Raw genomic sequence first — 18,675 nt, 5'->3', positions numbered from 1 at the left:
CTTTAAGAGGGAGGCACCCACGCATACAGGTCAGCTACGCAAGGAGCGAATATGTGATGAGACAGTGTGTACACAGGAAGAACAACAGAAGCAGGTAGCTTGTTGTGAGATATGTAACGTTAGTCAACAGCATGATATGAAGAATATAATGGAAATAAATGCACAGTCCTGAAGATAACGGTTTCCAGTGGTTTATTGTCACCACCACACATCAAGAGGGAATTACCCCGGAGTCCGGACAGTACGTTAATAATTACGTGACTGTACATGACCACTTCGGCCCTAGAGTGAAGATAACACTCTCCTGTACTCTTACTAAGGTTCGAGTTAACACAGAAAAAGGTAACATTGGGGGCTCGAGTCCGGGATATGAAAAATCCTGATTTCATCAATGAGTTGTAAACTATGGACACGTATAGTTAGCTCATGCTAATAGACGCACGAGGCAATTTCGTCAGTCAATGAACTGAGTTGAGAAGATGACGGCCCATGGAAGTAACGTTGACGGGGAAATGACCAACTATGAAGAGCAAGTGATCAACTACTCTAACCCATTCATGTTAACCCCCACAACTACAACCATGTACTCTCAGTCTGATGTCGCTAACCTGAGACGTGAAATGAAGTACCAACATGGACAAAGCCTCAACCCGTTCATAACAGAGGATCAGCTGCCCCCTACTGGTGCAATGTCAAACCCATTTACTGCACGTAATAAGCCATTGATAATGGCCAGTGACAATTACCCACATGCTCATCTGTCGTTGTCAAGCACAAACCCCTTTGCTCATATGAATGATCAAAGTATGAGAGACAGTGGCATTGAAATGCAGCAAAGTCATTATGGAACTGAGCCTCCCCATATGAATATGTTGTATGGACAAATGCATTCAATGACCATAGGAGATGCAGCTACCCATAACATTAACCCCTGCATTGCTGCTAAACCAGCAGCCTTTATGGAGAGCACACCTATGAACAATGTGACAGTCTATTCCCCACATATTGAACCTGCAACCCTGCTTTCCACCCCTGTGACACCGGGTGTGTGTTCCCGTCAGGTGCAGCCAGAGGGCGCTGTACACCACAGGCAGAGTACACCGGTCCATGGAGGTAATGAAGCTGTGACTTATGGCTATGATCAGTCCCATCGCAGGCGAGCAGGCTTCCATCCAAGTGGCCGGCTGCCCCGGCGTGTGCAGTACAACCTGTCTTCAGACAGCGAGGACGACAGTGTTCAGCGAGAGAGGATTCCTACACTACAACCGGGTCAGTATGATGGCACCACACCATGGAAGGACTTCTTGCAGCGCTTTGAGAGCTGTGCTGAGGCTAATCGCTGGTCAGAGAACACTATGGCTGTCCAGTTGAGGTTCTGTCTCATAGGTGCAGCAGGAGCAGTGGTCCACCGCAACCCAAGGTCAGCACGCTGGGACTACAGAGACATTGTTGAGGAGGTGGAGGTTGCTTATGGCCCATCATCAGAGTATGCAGTGGCTGTTGCCATCGAGTTAAGGCAACGAATCCGCCTGCCAGGTGAGGCACTACACATCTTGAGGGACGACATATATGAGAAAGTGTCTATTGCATACGCTGACCGTTCTGAAAAGGAGCAGGATGCAATCAGTGTTGAGGTGTTCACTAATGCTATGGGGGACGCCAACATTATTCAGAAGCTCCTAGAAGACCGACCTCGCACATTAGCCCAAGCTTACGACATTGCTCGTCGTTATGAAACTACCAGGAGAGCAGCTACCAGCGTTGCACAGCTCATGCAGACTGGAGCACGGAATGTAGCTGAGCGGAGAACCAGAATGGCTATGGTGCGCGATTATGCCCACTCTGATGAAGCTGAGGGAAATAATGGTGCAGCACCAGCACCCACAAAGCAGAACCAGAACCACCCCGCGCAATACAAACAAAGGAGACAAAAAGATACAAATTGGGATAGCATCCGCTGTCACAACTGCTCGGGTATTGGACACATGTGGCGTAATTGCCACTCTCTAACAAACCCAACTAAGCTGCAGGCGGACACAGTTTTGAATGTCTCCAAAAACCAAAATGCGCGCAGAGGGTCCAGTGGTAAAGGTGAGAGCCCAGAAATGTGTATCCACCTGCTGATGTATGACATGGAGATTTGTGCCATCTTAGACTCTGGGGCAGGGAGAAATGTGCTGCCTTTGCGATACTATAATTCTATCCACCCGGAGGTCAGACCACCTATCCAGCCATCAACTGTACAGTCCCTGCATGGCATTGGTCCTGGGAATGTCCCTGCTTTGGGTGAAGTTCACTTACCTGTTCAGATTGGCAGCCAGACTGTGGGTGTAGATTTCATACTTGCCGACCTGCCAGGCAGTGCTGAGGCCATCCTGGGCCATCCATTCTTAGAGCAGTCAAGAGCACATCTGGACTTTGGCAACCGAAAGATTGTGTTGTTCGGTGAACAAATACAATACTTCCATCCGGACAACAGGCCGAGAGCACATGCAGTAAGAGTAGCTCGCACCACAGTTCTAGCACCAGGACGTGAGTACATTATACCGGGAAATGCTCATTTCCGGACCCCTGTGAAAGGAGAGGTGATGCTATGCCCTACAAAAGGCTTTGTTGAGAAGCACCGATTGCTGGTGGCCCGGGTCTTAGTAGGAGCCCAGCCCAGTAAGAGTATACCAATCAGAGTATTTAACCCAGGAACCACTGATGTTACCATCAAGAAAGGAGCTGTAGCAGGGTTTCTCCAGTCTGTTGAGATAATGGAGCCCCCTACCATCATCACTGAATCCCAACAGTCCGACCGTGCCTTCCCCACCGTGCCAGAACATCTCACCACTCTGTACGCCCAGAGTTCCATTGAGCTAACTACCGGGGAAAAGTGCAGTCTAGCGAAGCTCCTGCGAGACTACGGCGACATCTTCTCTACAGGACCCACTGACCTAGGCCGTACTAACCTAGTGCAACATGACATTCAAACCCTGCCAGGTGTCCCAGTGAAACAACACCCCCGCCGCATGGCCCAGGAAAAACAACTGAATGCTGACCAGCAGATACAGCAGAGCCTCGAGACTGGACTCGCCCGTAACAGCCACAGCAGTTGGGCCGCGCCCATTGTCATGGTACGCAAAAAGGACGATACTTATCGTCTCTGTGTGGACTACAGGGCTTTGAATGACTGTACCATTAAAGATGCGTACCCATTACCTCGTATTCAAGATACTCTGGACACCTTATCCAGCGCCAAATGGTTCAGCACTCTGGACCTTGCATCTGGCTATTGGCAGGTGGAACTAACCCCCAGAGCACGCAAGGCCTCAGCATTCTGCAGCAGGAAGGGGCTCTTTGAGTGGAATGTCATGCCGTTTGGGCTATGTAACGCCCCAGCAACGTTTCAACGTCTAATGGACCGCGTCCTTGCTGGCATGCAATGGGAGACCTGCTTAGTATACTTAGATGACATCATTACACTGGGAAAAGATGTACCAGAAATGCTGCAGCGGCTATCCCAGGTGTTTGACCGACTGCGCCAAGCCAAGTTGAAATTGAAACCAGCAAAGTGTTGCCTGTTCCAACGGCAAGTAGCCTACCTCGGGCACATCGTCTCCGAGCAGGGGGTCGCTACCGACTCACAGAAAGTCCAGAAAGTCAGAGAGTGGCCTACACCATCCGACGTCAGTGAGGTCCGCCAGTTTGTAGGCCTCGCGTCATACTACAGACGTTTTGTAAAAGACTTTGCTGCTGTCGCTCAACCTCTACATGCCCTGACCAAAAAGTATGCCCGTTTCCACTGGACACAGGAATGCCAGGAGGCATTTGATAAACTAAAGCAACTACTTACCACTGCACCTGTCCTTGGCTACCCCCTTGATACCGGGGACCTCATTCTAGACACAGATGCTTGTGACACTGGAATCGGAGCTGTCCTTTCTCAGATGCAGGACGGTGAGGAGCGTGTGCTGGCATATGGCAGTAGAAGACTCTCCCAGACTGAACAAAACTACTGTACCACACGGAGGGAGTTGCTAGCCGTGGTGGAATTCACATCACACTTCCGCCAGTACCTGCTGGGAAGATCTTTCACCGTCCGCACGGATCATAGTAGCCTCCGCTGGCTAATACGGATGAAGGAGCCTGAGGGACAGTTAGCCAGATGGCTTGAGAAGCTTGGTGAATACAACTTCAAGGTGATCCATCGCCCAGGACGGCAGCACTGCAATGCCGATGTTCTGTCTAGAAGGCCTTGTCGTCAGTTCTGCCCTTGCAAAGTGCCAGACCCGTTGTTGAACATGGAACAGTCAAGACATCAGGCTGTGCAGTGTGACCTGGGCGGTAGTGTGACAGCAGGAACTACTGAAGCTCATCCCATAGAGTTGAGCTTAGTGGGGGTAGTGGACTCCCCATCCCCTGGAATGGGAAGCACAGGTGTGGAGGACTTAAGGTCTGATGGAAATTCACAAACTGAAGAAAGGATTCTTCTCACAGAGACTACAGAGGCGCAATTATTCCACGGTTGGACCGTTGAGCAGCTGAGGGAGGCTCAGATAGCTGACCCTGATATCACTCCCATCAGGAAAACGCTGGAACAGGGAACAGAACGTCCCTCATGGGCGGAGATCTCACCTCATAGCCCGGCCACCAAAACATATTGGAGTCAGTGGAAAAGACTGTATTTCAAAGAAGGTATTCTGGTGCGACGCTTCTATTGTGCAGAGGAAACCATATTCTACCCTCAGATAATACTACCTCGTATGTACCAGTCAGATGTCCTGAGACAAATGCATGATGGTCCTGTGGGGGGTCATTTTGGAGTGGATCGGACTCTCACCCGTCTGCAGACAAGATACTACTGGTATCGTATGAGAGAAGATGTCACGCTGTGGTGCCGCACATGCGCTAGCTGTGCTGCCAGAGCCAGGCCCTCTAAGACACCCCAGGCCCCCATGGGCACTGTCCGCGTTGGAGCACCTATGGAGCGAGTGGCTCTGGATATAATGGGCCCCCTCAACGAGACTGATCGTCATAGTCGCTATGTGTTAGTAGTTCAAGACTACTTCAGCAAATGGGTGGAAGCCTATCCCCTACCAGATGAGCAGGCTGTAACTGTCGCTGAAGTATTCACCTCTGAATGGGTATGTCGTTTTGGAGCACCTCAGACTTTGCACAGTGACAAGGGCACCAATTTTGAATCACAAGTGTTTCAGAAAATGTGTGAACTACTTGGAATAGAGAAGACGCGCACCACTTCTTTCAGGCCACAGTCTGATGGGCAGGTTGAACGTTTCAATGCCACTCTGCAAAATATCTTAGCCACAACAGCTGAACGCTGCCACTGGGATTGGGATATCATGATTCCCTATGCTGTAATGGCCTATAGGGCAACAAAGCACAGCTCCACTGGGTTTACCCCCAACATGATGTTGTTTGGGCGGGAAGTGACTGAGCCAATTGACCTGGTGGCTGGTCTGCCACCCGGCCATGAAAGTGCCCAGACTCCTCCACAGTATGTCACTCAGCTCCGTGAAAGGCTGGAGCTTGCTCACCAGATCGCCAGAGATGCCCTAGGTCAGTCTGTGGAACGGGCCAAAAAGCAATATGACAAGAACGTTTGCCGCACTCTGTACCACACAGGTGATGCTGTCTGGCACCTAGTAAAAGGCACCAAGAGAGTAAGAGATAAGGTGAGGAAATTCTTGCCATCATACGAGGGGCCATACTTTGTCCTAGGCCAACTGGACGACTTGGTGTACCGCATCAAAAAGGGGCCTAAGGCAAAAGTCAAAGTAGTGCACCATGACAAACTCAAACCATACCACTCCCGTACCCTGTTGGATAATGTCTGGGTCATCGAACAAGCACAAGTCTGGAACCCTGCTGAGGTTCTACCACCCATTCCAGATACCAGCCTCATCGACTCTGATCTGTTCCTGGCTAATCTGTTTCCGGATACGGCGGCGGGGAGTGATAGTGGACAGGAAGCAGAGTCATCTACAGACATTCCCTTGAGCCCTGTTGCTTTCCCCTCTTCGCCACACACAGCCCAAGTCTCCTCGAGTACAGAGGAGGTTCATGCTAGTGGGGGTAGTGCAGTGCAACGTACTCAAAAAGCAACGGTTATGGACTCCACTCAGTGCCAAACATCCAGGGGCAGGTCTAGCAGGACCAGGAGACCTCCAGATAAATATGGAGAGTGGGTGACTTACTAAAAAAAAAAGGGTTATATTACTCCTGTTTAAAGAAAAAATAGTTGAAAGGAGTTTGTTGTTTGAAAGACTTTGTATTGTTTTGGTTAAAGAAAAACACTTGAGGCACTGTGGCATCATGAGTAAGTTTACTTTGGTGGTGATCTTGTTTACGGTGAGAAAAGTGAGACCATACAATTATTTTGGGGTGAACAGGTGAAGCAGGTGTTTTACTCAGTTAGAAGCTAGAGAGGATACTGGGAGGTTGCCTTTAATATTGAGTTAGAGCTGTGGTTATATTGGGGCTGTATTCGTTGCGTTGTAGGTGTGTTTCATGCTTCTTTTTCAGAGTGTGTTGGAACCTCAGAAGCACTGAAAGGAGGTGGACTGTTTAAATTCCTAACACTGCACTACCTTCCACAATTTCACCCTGTTCTCAAGGGAAACAACTATCTTAAGGATTATAATGGACTGTTTCCTATGGACTGTTTCTTATGGACTGTTACTCCGTCAAGGGGAGATGTTCTTGGGCATTGTGACCCTAAAGGACTCCAGAGACTCAAGGGGTGTTCAAAAAGAAAAAAAGTCTATGTAATCTGTTTAGGATATTTTGTGTGTAGTCATAGGGGTGCTGGAATGTTATTATATTTAATTGTTAATTGCCATCCAGAGTGGGGGTAGTGTTATAAGATTATGGTCTGTTCCTTTAAGAGGGAGGCACCCACGCATACAGGTCAGCTACGCAAGGAGCGAATATGTGATGAGACAGTGTGTACACAGGAAGAACAACAGAAGCAGGTAGCTTGTTGTGAGATATGTAACGTTAGTCAACAGCATGATATGAAGAATATAATGGAAATAAATGCACAGTCCTGAAGATAACGGTTTCCAGTGGTTTATTGTCACCACCACACATCAAGAGGGAATTACCCCGGAGTCCGGACAGTACGTTAATAATTACGTGACTGTACATGACCACTTCGGCCCTAGAGTGAAGATAACACTCTCCTGTACTCTTACTAAGGTTCGAGTTAACACAGAAAAAGGTAACACAGTCAACCATCAGATCCTCCTCACGTCCCTCCCAGGAATGGGAGTGGCTGGCTCTGCGCTGACATGGCTGACATCATACCTCAATGACCGCTCCTACCAAGTGTCATGGAGATGGACCCTGTCGGCCACCCACCCCCTGCGGACGGGTGTCCCCCAGGACTCAGTCCTAGGACCCCTTCTCTTCTCCCTCTACACTAAATATCTGGGTAACATTATCACGTCTCATGCCTTCTTGTATCATTGATATGCCGATGATACAAACTGAACCTAAGCCAAACATAATTGCTCACCTGCCGGCCAAATCCTCCGTCCTGAACGTCCTTTCCATCACAGTCGAGAATGCAGCTGTGACCGCATCCCCGACCGCCAAGAACCTTGGTGTTGTCCTCGACGACCAGTTGAACTTCTCCGCTCACATCGCAGCGACAACCAGAACCCGCAGATTCCTCCTGAGCAACGTCAGAAGGATCCGCCCATTCCTGACAAAAGAAGCCACCAAACTCCTCGTCCAATCAACAGTCATCTCCCGCCTCGACTACTGCAACGCACTGCTTGCTGGCCTTCTGGCCACTGCCACCAAGCATTTTCAGCTCATTCAGAACACAGCGGCCCGCCTGATCTCAAACCTACCGAAGTCAGCCCATGTTACCCCACTTCTTAGGGACCTGCACTGGCTCCCCATTGCCGCACAAATTCGCTTCAAGGCCCTCGACCTGGCATACCATGCAGCAAAGGGAACCGTTCCCGCCTACCTCCAATGGTCTTTAACTACACACCCTCAAGACCCGGCCCTACACTCTGCATCTTCTGGCCGTCTCAGACCCACTCCTATCCAAGCTCTGGGAGGGTCATCAAGGAGAAGCCGCCTATTCTCAGTCCTTGCCCCACAATGGTGGAACGACCTGCCCACCACAGTAAGGACAACTGAAACCTGTCCAATCTTTCGCCGTCGACTAAAGACGCACTTCTTCAACCATTATCTGAAATGGAAAAAATTCTAATAATTCTAACCGTAACTAACCTTACTGTCATGTGCTTGTCCTAATATACTAACCTACACTGTAGCACTCAACACTTTGATGAACATTGTTACTCAGCTGATAGAGTGATGGGTGACCAAACATCCTCTTTTGCCCAGACATGTCCTCTTTTCACGCCCTGTCCGGGCCGTCCGGGGGGGGTTTATAAATTAATTATAATGTCCGGCTTTCACGGACTGTTTGCATGTACTTAAATTGACTGGCGCATTGCACAGAATACTACGGTACTCTGTTGCGTGTGTGACGTAATCCCTGAGAAGCTTTGTGGGCGGCTCTACACACTCGCACAAACAGAGGAAGAGGGGACAGAGTGGAGCGCAGCACACATTCACAATGCCAAAGAATGTACTTTTACAGATGAACTGGAGAAGAAATTCGAAATGTACCGACCCGTCGGAACAAATGGGAGGTGAAGTTCAGTAGTGCGCGCACTAAATCCGAAGCCAATGTGTTATAGCGCCCCACTCGACTCGATTGATGTCGCACATGAAGCGCTCAAATCAAATCCAGTACTGTGGTGTTTCTACAGACAGGAGTAACCACGGATCAGTGAAAATATTCCCAATCATAATACAGTACTTTGACTGGAAGAGGGATGGCATGCCAACAAAATTAATCAAGGTTAAATACACCAAATGAGACGGCAGAAACCATTGCACAATAGCTCATTGAAACATGGCAAAAAAAACGATTTGTCTGAAAAGGATATTATATTTTCTATTATTTCATATATTTTTTTTTGTCCAGTAAGACTTGAAAAGAGAGCTATTATTTTGTTACAGGTTGATTTTTAAGTAATTATTGTGCCATTGAGATTTGTCAGATAATTCTAGGCATAATCAAGCATGTTGAATGTTGAGTAACTGTGGTTTGGTGTGTCTTTGGTTATAGAGAGATATTGTTGTGTTATATACAGTAAAATAATATAAATAATAATTGTATATCCATAGAGAGGAGGCATACTTTAAATATATTAAAACAATAATGCATCTTTGAGTAAACCTTGAGTGTCATCAGGCATGCGTTGCTCATGGGACGGCCGGGGTTGCACGCCGTGCAACCAGTCTGTGAGCAGAAGCACGCACATGCACGGATGTGCACACGCGTGCACACAGGAATGCGCTGCACTCGACTGATGCGCCAACTCGCTAAGTACTACTTTGCATAACAATACGGCCGGTCGTCAGGTGTGTTCAAATACATTCTCAGATACATTCACACAAAACTTGTGAATGAAATGTGTTACATTCCATTCGTAGAGGCAATTAGGCACTGTCTTTAGTCTGTGCTATGCGAGGGAACATCTATGCGCGGGAGCGCGCGCACGGCGCACGCGCCGTCATTAAAATATAGTGCAACCAGTCGTCCCATGAGCAACGCATGCCATTAAGTATCTCGAGGCTGGGGGGGCATGTCCTCTTTTTTGGAAATCAAAATATGGTCACCCTATTTTTTCACGCCCTGGCCGGGGCGTCTGGGGGGGTTTATAAATGCATGAAAATGTCCAGGTTTCATTGTTTTTCAGTTTCAGTTTCACAGCATTTTTCGAGCGTCTGAAGGCTCGGGCTGCATTTTTCGCCCAACATATAAATTACCAAATGAAAGCGTTATTTGTTGCCGTTCGAATGCCACCTAACTCGACAATATCTGTACCTCGGTTCTCAAGTTACATGCCGATATGTCAGGCGTGCAACTTTTTATGCAGGCGTCAAATTATCACCTCGGACTCCCGAGGCTCCAGAATCATCCGCTGGTTGCGAAAATGATTGGTCAGCCTTGTAACTTTTTTTTTGTATCCAGTTTTTCTCCTCTTTTTTCTATTTTCTCCCATCCCAATTCCATTTTGTGCCAATTCTTCCCTCCCCTGTCTTGAACGTTGCTCGCATATGCCCCCCACTGGCCGGTTGTAGGGAGGATAGAAGCCTTGCATCATGTGTCCCCTCCGGTACACGAGGAGGCAGCCTGTCACATATTTTCACCTGCCAGCGCAGACTCTCATTGACAAGGTGGGAGGCTCACACTACCCCCGCCATTTCCTGTCTCTGCTGTGCAGGCGTCCCCAACCGACCTGTAGGAGTCGCTGTCCACAACGTCCAGATTACCACCCATCGACTTCCACCCTCTAACTCTGCCAATTGAGTTAGTATGACGGCTGGACCAAGCTGGAGGCAACGCCGACAGCCGGAGTCGAACCCGGTGTCTCTTGCGTTGGTGACGAGCGCAATGTCCGCTGCGCCACCCAGCCGCCCTGGTCAGCCTTGTAACTTGTAGCCAACAATGAGTGTAGCTTTCCAGTGATATCCCACGTGAGGGTGTGCAAATCAGGAATCTAGGTGAAAATTGACAAGCGAAGACAGGAAGTGATACAAATTCTGAATCAATTTACTTGGATGAGGAAATGGAGAGATGGAGAGCTTTTTTATTGGCACATGGTTTACCCGGATGTCTCTAGAAGACTCATTTCTGAACGGATCTTTATACAAATTTGGACCTGTACTACATAAGACTTTAGGCCATGGATTTGCGGTGTTTTCCAGCTTATACAAAAATATATATATATATTATTTTGGAATATTGCAACTACTACACAAAAACGTGACTACACAAGTTCAAGTTCAACTCAAGTTCAGCCCTATGTTACTCATTAGCCCTAAAAGTGATTTTTAAAGTATAAAGATAAGCTTTGCAAAAAAAGTATGCAGTCCTCAAGTTCAAGTACAAAAAAAATTGCGCTTTTCTGGGTGCACGTTAAAAGGTTACATTTGGGATATTGCAACCACTTCAGTAAAATGTGAGTACACAAGTTCAAGTTCAACTCAAGTTCAGACCTATGCTACTCATTCATTAGCACTAAAAGTGATTTCCCTTTTTTGCATTAGCAACTTCAGAATGTTCGCAATGCGGTCCACGTTTAGCCACAGACTTATCCCCCCCCCCCCCCCCCCGACATACCACAAAGCGATTTGGGCAGTCCTTTGTGCCGGTGGCAATCAGGCTCCACAACCAGGCAGGGTCAGGACGGGCTAACTGCCGCGAGGAGCTGGGTTGTGGACTGTAACCAATTTAATTATTTACCATCATGATTGGACTTGTTTCTTTTTATTTTCACCACTTTTAGCTCTATTTTAGCCCTATTTTAGCTCTTTTTTATCCCTATGTATTTGTCCATCTTGTTTTTAACACATACTAATAAGTGTATGTTATGTATTAACTGTTTCCATTAACTGTTTTTACTGTTTTTAAATTGCTGTTATGCTGTGATGGACATCTGAATCTCCCCTCGGGGATAAATAAAGGTTTTCAATTCAATTAAATTATCTTTCAAAATAGACCAGGCTTATGCATGTCCTATAGGGAGGTGTAGTCTGACGTCACTTTGGACCGCCTGTGCGGTCCACCCGTTTAGGGATTTCTCATTGGGAAAATTTATTATCGGCTATTGTAATAATTCTGCCTCATGAACATTGGCAAGCTTTCCATTTTTGCACAAATTGAGTTCCCTTCTATCACTAACATTATTGTTTAGGCATTTTTGGTTGAAATAAAATTCAACGTAATTATTTTACGATTAATTGCTAATTGTTTCATGTTGAGCTATAGATTGTGGATGAATACACACATAAAGGTACACCATGCCAATGTTCATGCTTTATTTGTTTTAAACGAGACGATTTACAAATGTGTCCATTGGAAATACATTGCAATTTCAAGCGAGGTGGACCGGCCGGAAACAACAATGACATAACCACTACACCTCCCTATAAGCATAAAGTATAAAGATAAGCTTTGCAAAAAAAGTATGCAGTCCTCAAGTTCAAGTAAAAAAATATTGCAGTTTTTCTGGGTGCACGTTGAAAGGTTAAATTTGGGATAATGCAACCACTACAGAAAAAGTTCAAGTTCAACTTAAGTTCAGACCTATGCTACTCTATTTCATTAGCACTAAAAGTGATTTTCCTTTTTTGCATTAGTAACTTCAGAATGTTATCTTTCAAAAGAGACCAGTCTTATGCATGTGCTATAAGCATAACGTATAAAGATACGCTTTGCAAAAAAAGTATGCAGTCCTCAAGTTCAAGTAAAAAAGAATTGCCGCTTTTCTGGGTGCATGTTAAGAGTTTAAAACAATAAGGCATCTTTGAGTAAACTTGGAGTAGAGATTCAAGATTCAAGAGGTTTATTCATCACATACACACAAGACATAATATAAGTTAATGAAGGTGGCCATGCCCGCTTCGATTGTGCAAAGTATCATTAAGTATCAAGTCAAGTCAAGTCAAGAGTTTTATTTGTCACGGCATACAAGTATACAATGAAATGCCGGTGGTCTTGCCCGCAACGATGTGCAATACAGTAGTAACAACATATAATAGAATCCAATAAAACAATATTGTGCAATAAACAAGTAACATAGTAGGGCATATCGGTTTTTGTACATAGTTATTTACAGAGCATGAAGGACATGCTAGGTCTTGTGGTAGTGCAATACACTGTTAGCTACGGATGGGGCACTGGGTCTTTCTGTACATTGCTATTTTATACAATCTCTACTATACTATTTTTAAAGTGACCTTTCCTTAGTGGCCATAAGTGTGGGTGTGTGCAGCATGAGTGTGTGCTTGCTCATGTTAAAGTGGCTGCTAGTGTGTGAGCGTGTACAGTGTGTGTGTCGTGTGTGTGCCCATGTGTGCTTGTGTGTGGAGAGTTCAGTGTTCAGTGTTCAAGGCTCTGATGGCCTGGGGGAAGAAGCTGAGCCGAAGCCTCTCTGTCCTAGTAGCTGGGGTTCGCAGGCGTCTGCCTGACCTCACCAGCATGAACAGGCTGTTGTTGGGGTGGTGTGGGTCTTTCATTATTCTGCAGGCTCTGGATTTGCACCTCTTGTTGTATAGAACCTGCAGGGGTGGTAGTGCAATACCCGTGGTACGCTCGGCTGAGCGCACCACTCTCTGTAGGGCCTTCTTGTCCTGTGCCGTGCTGTTTCCATACCAGGCAGTGATGTTTCCAGTCAAGATGCTCTCTACAGCTCCGGAGTAGAAGGACTGGAGTATCTTCCCAGATACTCTGAACTTCCTTAACTGTCTCAGGTGGTAGAGGCGCTGCTTCGCCTTTTTTACGACTGAGTCTATGTGTGTTGACCATGTCAGATCCTCTGAGATGTGGACCCCCAGGTACTTAAAGCTGCTCACTCTGTCCACGGTAGCCCCGTTTATCCTCAGCGGTGTGTGTGTCGCCTGCTGTCCTCTCCTATAATCCACGATCAGCTCCTTGGTTTTACCAATGTTCAGGAGCAGGCTGTTGTCCTGGCACCAGCGTTCCAGTACCTCAACCTCCTCCCGGTAGGCCTTCTCGTCGTTGTCCGAGATCAGCCCCACCACCACTGTGTCGTCTGCAAACTTCACTATGGAGTTGGAGCTGAACTTGGCCACACAGTTGTGTGTGTATAGTGAGTACAGCAGAACACAGCCCTGGGGGGACCCGATGCTCAGGGTGATGGTGTTGGAAGTCTGACCCCCCACCCTGACCGCCTGGGGCCTTTCGCTCAGAAAGTCCAGTATCCAGGCGCTCAGAGCGGAGCTCAGACCCAGCTCGATCAGCTTGTCCACCAGTCTGGTGGGGACTATGGTGTTGAACACTGAGCTGTAGTCAATGAACAACGGTCTCACATAGCCCCCCTTCTGGCGGTCAAGGTGAGAGAGGGTGCTGTGCAGTACTTGGGAGACCACATCGTCAGTGGACCTGTTTGGCCTGTATGCAAATTGCATGGGGTCCATATCACTGGGGAGGGAGGCACAAATGTGATCCTTGACCAGCCTCTCGAAACATTTCATGGCCACAGAGGTGAGTGCCACCGGTCTGTAGTCATTGAGACATGTTGGGGAGGGTTTCTTTGGTACAGGGATGATGGTAGACATCTTGAAGCAGGCAGGGACCACTGACTCCACCAGGGATTGATTAAATATGGCGGTGAACACAGGGGCTAGCTGGTTGGCACAGGACTTAAGTATGCATCCTGTTATACCATCTGGGCCAGCAGCTTTTCTGGTGTTCACCTGCATAAATGCTCTTCTCACACTGTGTTCCGACAACGAGAGAGCGTTTCCGCCCCCCAGCGGTTGCCCCCCCCCCCCTCCACAACAGCCGGCGCGCCAGTGACGTCACTAACCCCGCACCTTCTTTGTGGGTACAATACTATCAGCCAGTGTTGTGATGAAGCAGATAACACTGTCTGCGAATTCGCTGACGTCACTGGCGCTTCCTTGAAACATATTCCAGTCAACATCCTCGACCGCGTCCTAAAGCGTGGCCTCTGATTGGTCGGTCAATTTTTTTGTCTCACGTGACACGACGGCGTCACGTGATCTTTGTTTATAAGCCGGAATGAGGATAATGGAGTTGTGATCGGATGAGCTTGTAGCCCCTGTCAATGGTGGAGCCGCTACAGCCTTGTAGCCGGCTCTGAACGGGGTGTAGCAGTGGTCGAGTGTGTTTCCTCCTCTTGTGGAGCAGGCGATGTGTTGAAAAAAGGACGGCATCACTTTTTTCAAATTCGCCTGATTAAAATCACCAGCTACGATCATCGCTGCGTCCGGATGTTTAATCTGAGATGATCTTGTAGCTCTGCCAGGGCCCTGGCGGTGTTTGCTTGTGGAGGGATATATACAGCAGTCATGATGACCGCAGTAAACTCTCGGGGAAGGTGGAACGGGCGGCATAGAATGGAGAGGTGTTTCATGTTCGGGGAGCATGAACGTGAGAGTACCTGCACCTCCTTGGGATTAACCAAACCGTTGTTGGTAATGAGGCAGACACCCCCGCCGACGCTCTTGCCGGAGGCTGCCGTGCGATCCGCTCGTAGGACGGTGAAGGAGTCCGAGGGAGAGATGCTGTGGTCCGGAGTCGCTGGCTTGAGCCATGTTTCCGTAAAACACATGATGTTGACGTCTTTTATTTCTCGTTGGAAACGGACACTCGCTCTCAGATCGTCCATCCTCCCCTCCAACGAACGTGCATTCGCCAGAAAGATGGATGGAATTGCTGGGCGGTAAGCAGATCTTTTTAACCTCAGTCTCCTAACCACCTCCTCATTTCCCTCTGTGTCTCTTTCTGCCGGCTCCTTTGTCCTTGTTGTCCTTGTTGTCCCGCCTGGGCCCTGTTTCTTGTACCTGGTTCAACTAAGTCGATCAAGATGTCATTATCCAGCTTCAGTTAACCCGATGTTCGAAGCCGGGATTTTCCTGTTCCTCGAAGGTGGATTCAGTCTCGTTAACTCAAGCCAGACTTGCGACTCAGGCTAAATGCGCGCGGCCGCTTCAGGCGAAAAGCCAGCACGTATCGATGGCAGAGATCCTGATTCTCTAACGGCATTGATTGATTAATTGATTTAAAACTTTATTGACAGATTGCAACAGAGTCAGCGCCAGACCCAACTTAACGGGAGGGCATATTGTAACAGCGGGGGGGCATACATAAATAAAATATAGGCTTCAGAAAACGAATTTCCCGCGAACCAACACACATTTCAAAACATGAGTGCGCATAAGGGATAAGACAGTCTCTCTCTCTCTTTTTCTCTCTCTCACGTCACAAACACACTCGCGTCTCACACACACAAATTAAACAGTATGAAATAGCCCGAGGCTGGGCTTAAATTCATTAACAAGTGAAAGTATTATTAATAATAACAAGGGGCACGGCGGCTTAAATTAAACAGTATGAGTCGTAGGACTTACCCATGAGAAGAGTTGGAGGCGGCGAGTCGTGGCACTGAATCTCCTCAGGACGGTGTCCCACTTTCGCGTGAGGTCTTTTGCAACTTCAAACTCTGCCTCAATTTTATAGGCGATCCATTATATTATCCATTATTATTATTATGACATATTATGATTATAGACCACGCTAGCTTCTGCTGTGACAGATGCACCTGCAGCGGCAGCACCGGGCGCTTCTTGGCCAGACTTCGTCTTCATGACGCCTAACTTACCGAAAGCTCTTCAGCGTTAGATGTTGGAGGACCGTCACCAGGGAGGAGGCCGTGAAGAAGCCTTAGGTGCCCCCCCTGCCCCACCATGCATGGCATGCAACCATTTTCGTATATATCCATTTTATGTCCGTCTCCAAGTGTTATATTTTACCCACTGACTCTATTGTACTTTTCACGCTCACTCAAGTCACTCAATCAAGTATTGTTGACCCCATTGGCCCATATTATTGTAAATGGCTTCTTACAATTGACAATAATATAAAGGGTCAATTGGAGTTCCATGACATTTATTTATTTTATTATTATTATCTTTTTTAGCATTTTTACAGCTTATATTGGTCACCGACAGAGGTGAGGGCGAACGGGAGGAGATGTGGGGAAGACATGCAGCAAATGTCATTTTTAAGGGTAAATTATGTGGGGGGGAATAAACCAAATGTTCACATTATGATAATGGTGTTTACAAGTGTAGTAAAAAGTCCAGTTAATTGGGCCCAGGAACAGGGGTGGTTGTGCACCTGTTGTGTATTCGACAATTCAATGAGCACAGGTTAAATCACACATCCCCACACGTCAACGTTCCATTTGTTCTCGACCTGTTACATCTAGCCACTCTCGTCAATGACGTGGTTTGTCTTCACCATCTATCGTCTGTGTCCCTGTGTCAGAGAGGCCTGTAAAAAGCCACTTACTGTAGGTGGCGTGTGGCAGGGTCAACAGCCACAAATGGCTTTTTTTCCTACTGTAAAAAGGTACATGAAACGCTAATTGTGCTCTTCAGCCAGCGTTATTATAGTGTCCATAATCTACGAAGGAGAGAGTAAATTGAGTTTCTGATGTTTTTTCTTTCTTTCTTTCTTTCTTTCTTTCTTTCTTTCTTTCTTTCTTTCTTTCTTTCTTTCTTTCTTTCTTTCTTTCTTTCTTTCTTTCTTTCTTTCTTTCTTTCTTTCTCACACCCCAATCATCTCTCCTCCATCTCATCATCCCTCCCTCCACCCCACACCCCAATCATCTCTCCTCCATCTCATCATCCCTCCCTCCACCCCACACCCCAACCATCACTCCTCCATCTCCTCCTCCCTCCCTCCACCCCACACCCCAACCATCTCTCCTCCATCTCATCATCCCTCCCTCCACCCCACCCCCCAACCATCTCTTCTCCGTCCAGGTGACTTCAAGGCCTTCCTGAAGCGACTGCCGAGCGACCGATTCATGAACGTGTCCACCATCTCCAAGTTCTGGTTTGCCGACTCGGGCCTGCAGAAGCGCTACACCCAGCTGGAGGCCAGCACCGCCCTGGTCCTGGTGAAAGCCCAGAAAATCATCAGGAAACTGTTTACCCTGAGCAAACGCTGCCCCAAGCAGCCCCGCGTCAGCCTGCCCAGAGAGAGGCAAGTATCCACCTTATGTCACCTAGCAAACCAGGGAACATATGTTTCTGATGCAATTGTCTTGTCACTCCCAGTCTCCTGTGGCCCCTCAGGATCTATGTCGCGCAGGATAACTGGATAGGCGGTGTCCTGTATAATTCAGGCTTTGGATAGGCGGTGTCTTGTATTAGTCAGGCTTTTGTCCCAAACGGCGCCTCATATATAAGCCATCTAGCTGCTAGACAACAAGTGGGCAGCAGTCTTGGTTATACACAGACGTGAACGGTGTAGTGGCTAAAATGGACGGGGCTACATAAAGTAGTGATACAGCCAAAGTACTCGGATTTGCCAGTTTGATGTCCGCCAATGCACAAACTACACTGGTGGAGGGTTGTGATGCCAAATCGAATTGGTAGTGCAGACTTGTTTTAAATGTGCACATGTTACACCTCAAATGTTATATCCTCCATTTAGCCTCCTTGATAGGGAGAGGAAGGTTTGTTGCATTGAGTGCTACGGGCACCTGTATTGGTTCATGGATCACACTGTATAGGAAACTTCTTCAAAATAGAAAACATGCTTATTGGAATCCTCCAGGTAGAATTAAACGCAGCAAAAAAATCTAGCTCTTGGTATGCTATTATGCTAATTGTTGAAGTTCAATCTCACCATTTATGGATCCGAGAATAATATACTAAATGCTTAATTTTTTTAAAGAAAGAAAGAAAGAAAGAAAGAAAGAAAGAAAGAAAGAAAGAAAGAAAGAAAGAAAGAAAGAAAGAAAGAAAGAAAGAAAGAAAGAAAGAAAGAAAGAAAGAAAGAAAGAAAGAAAGAAAGAAAGAAAGGTTCAAAGCTCTAAGAACCAAAGTAGGAGTTTCAATGTATGTTTGTGTTTTCGTTTTGCTATTATGTATTGTAGTTTTGTTCTTCGGTCTACCTCCCCCGTTCTGCACAGAATACTTCACCTGAGTTTGATTACTTCTGACTATGATTACACCTGAGTTTGATTACACCTGAGCAATGCATTCACTGGCTTCACTTATAGCTGTCAT

At 47.2% G+C, this 18,675-nt stretch overlaps 1 protein-coding gene across 1 annotated transcript in view; it reads left to right on the top strand.

Annotated features, from left to right (window-relative positions):
* The window catches only part of brinp2 (bone morphogenetic protein/retinoic acid inducible neural-specific 2), a gene marked incomplete at its 3' end in the record, with an annotated part of 430,343 nt that overhangs the window by 394,813 nt on the left and 16,855 nt on the right, over positions 1-18,675 (top strand). Inside the window, 1 exon segment of the mRNA XM_084327936.1 lies at positions 17,422-17,644. Within this exon segment, the coding sequence (XP_084184062.1) occupies positions 17,422-17,644 (223 nt within the window).

This window comes from Notolepis coatsorum (genome assembly GCF_963971535.1).
Source record: "Notolepis coatsorum genome assembly, chromosome: 13".
In the NCBI taxonomy this organism is placed as follows: domain Eukaryota; kingdom Metazoa; phylum Chordata; class Actinopteri; order Aulopiformes; family Paralepididae; genus Notolepis; species Notolepis coatsorum.
The sequence above is the reverse complement of the archived record's forward strand: the minus strand, read 5'-3'. Positions and strand labels throughout refer to the sequence as shown.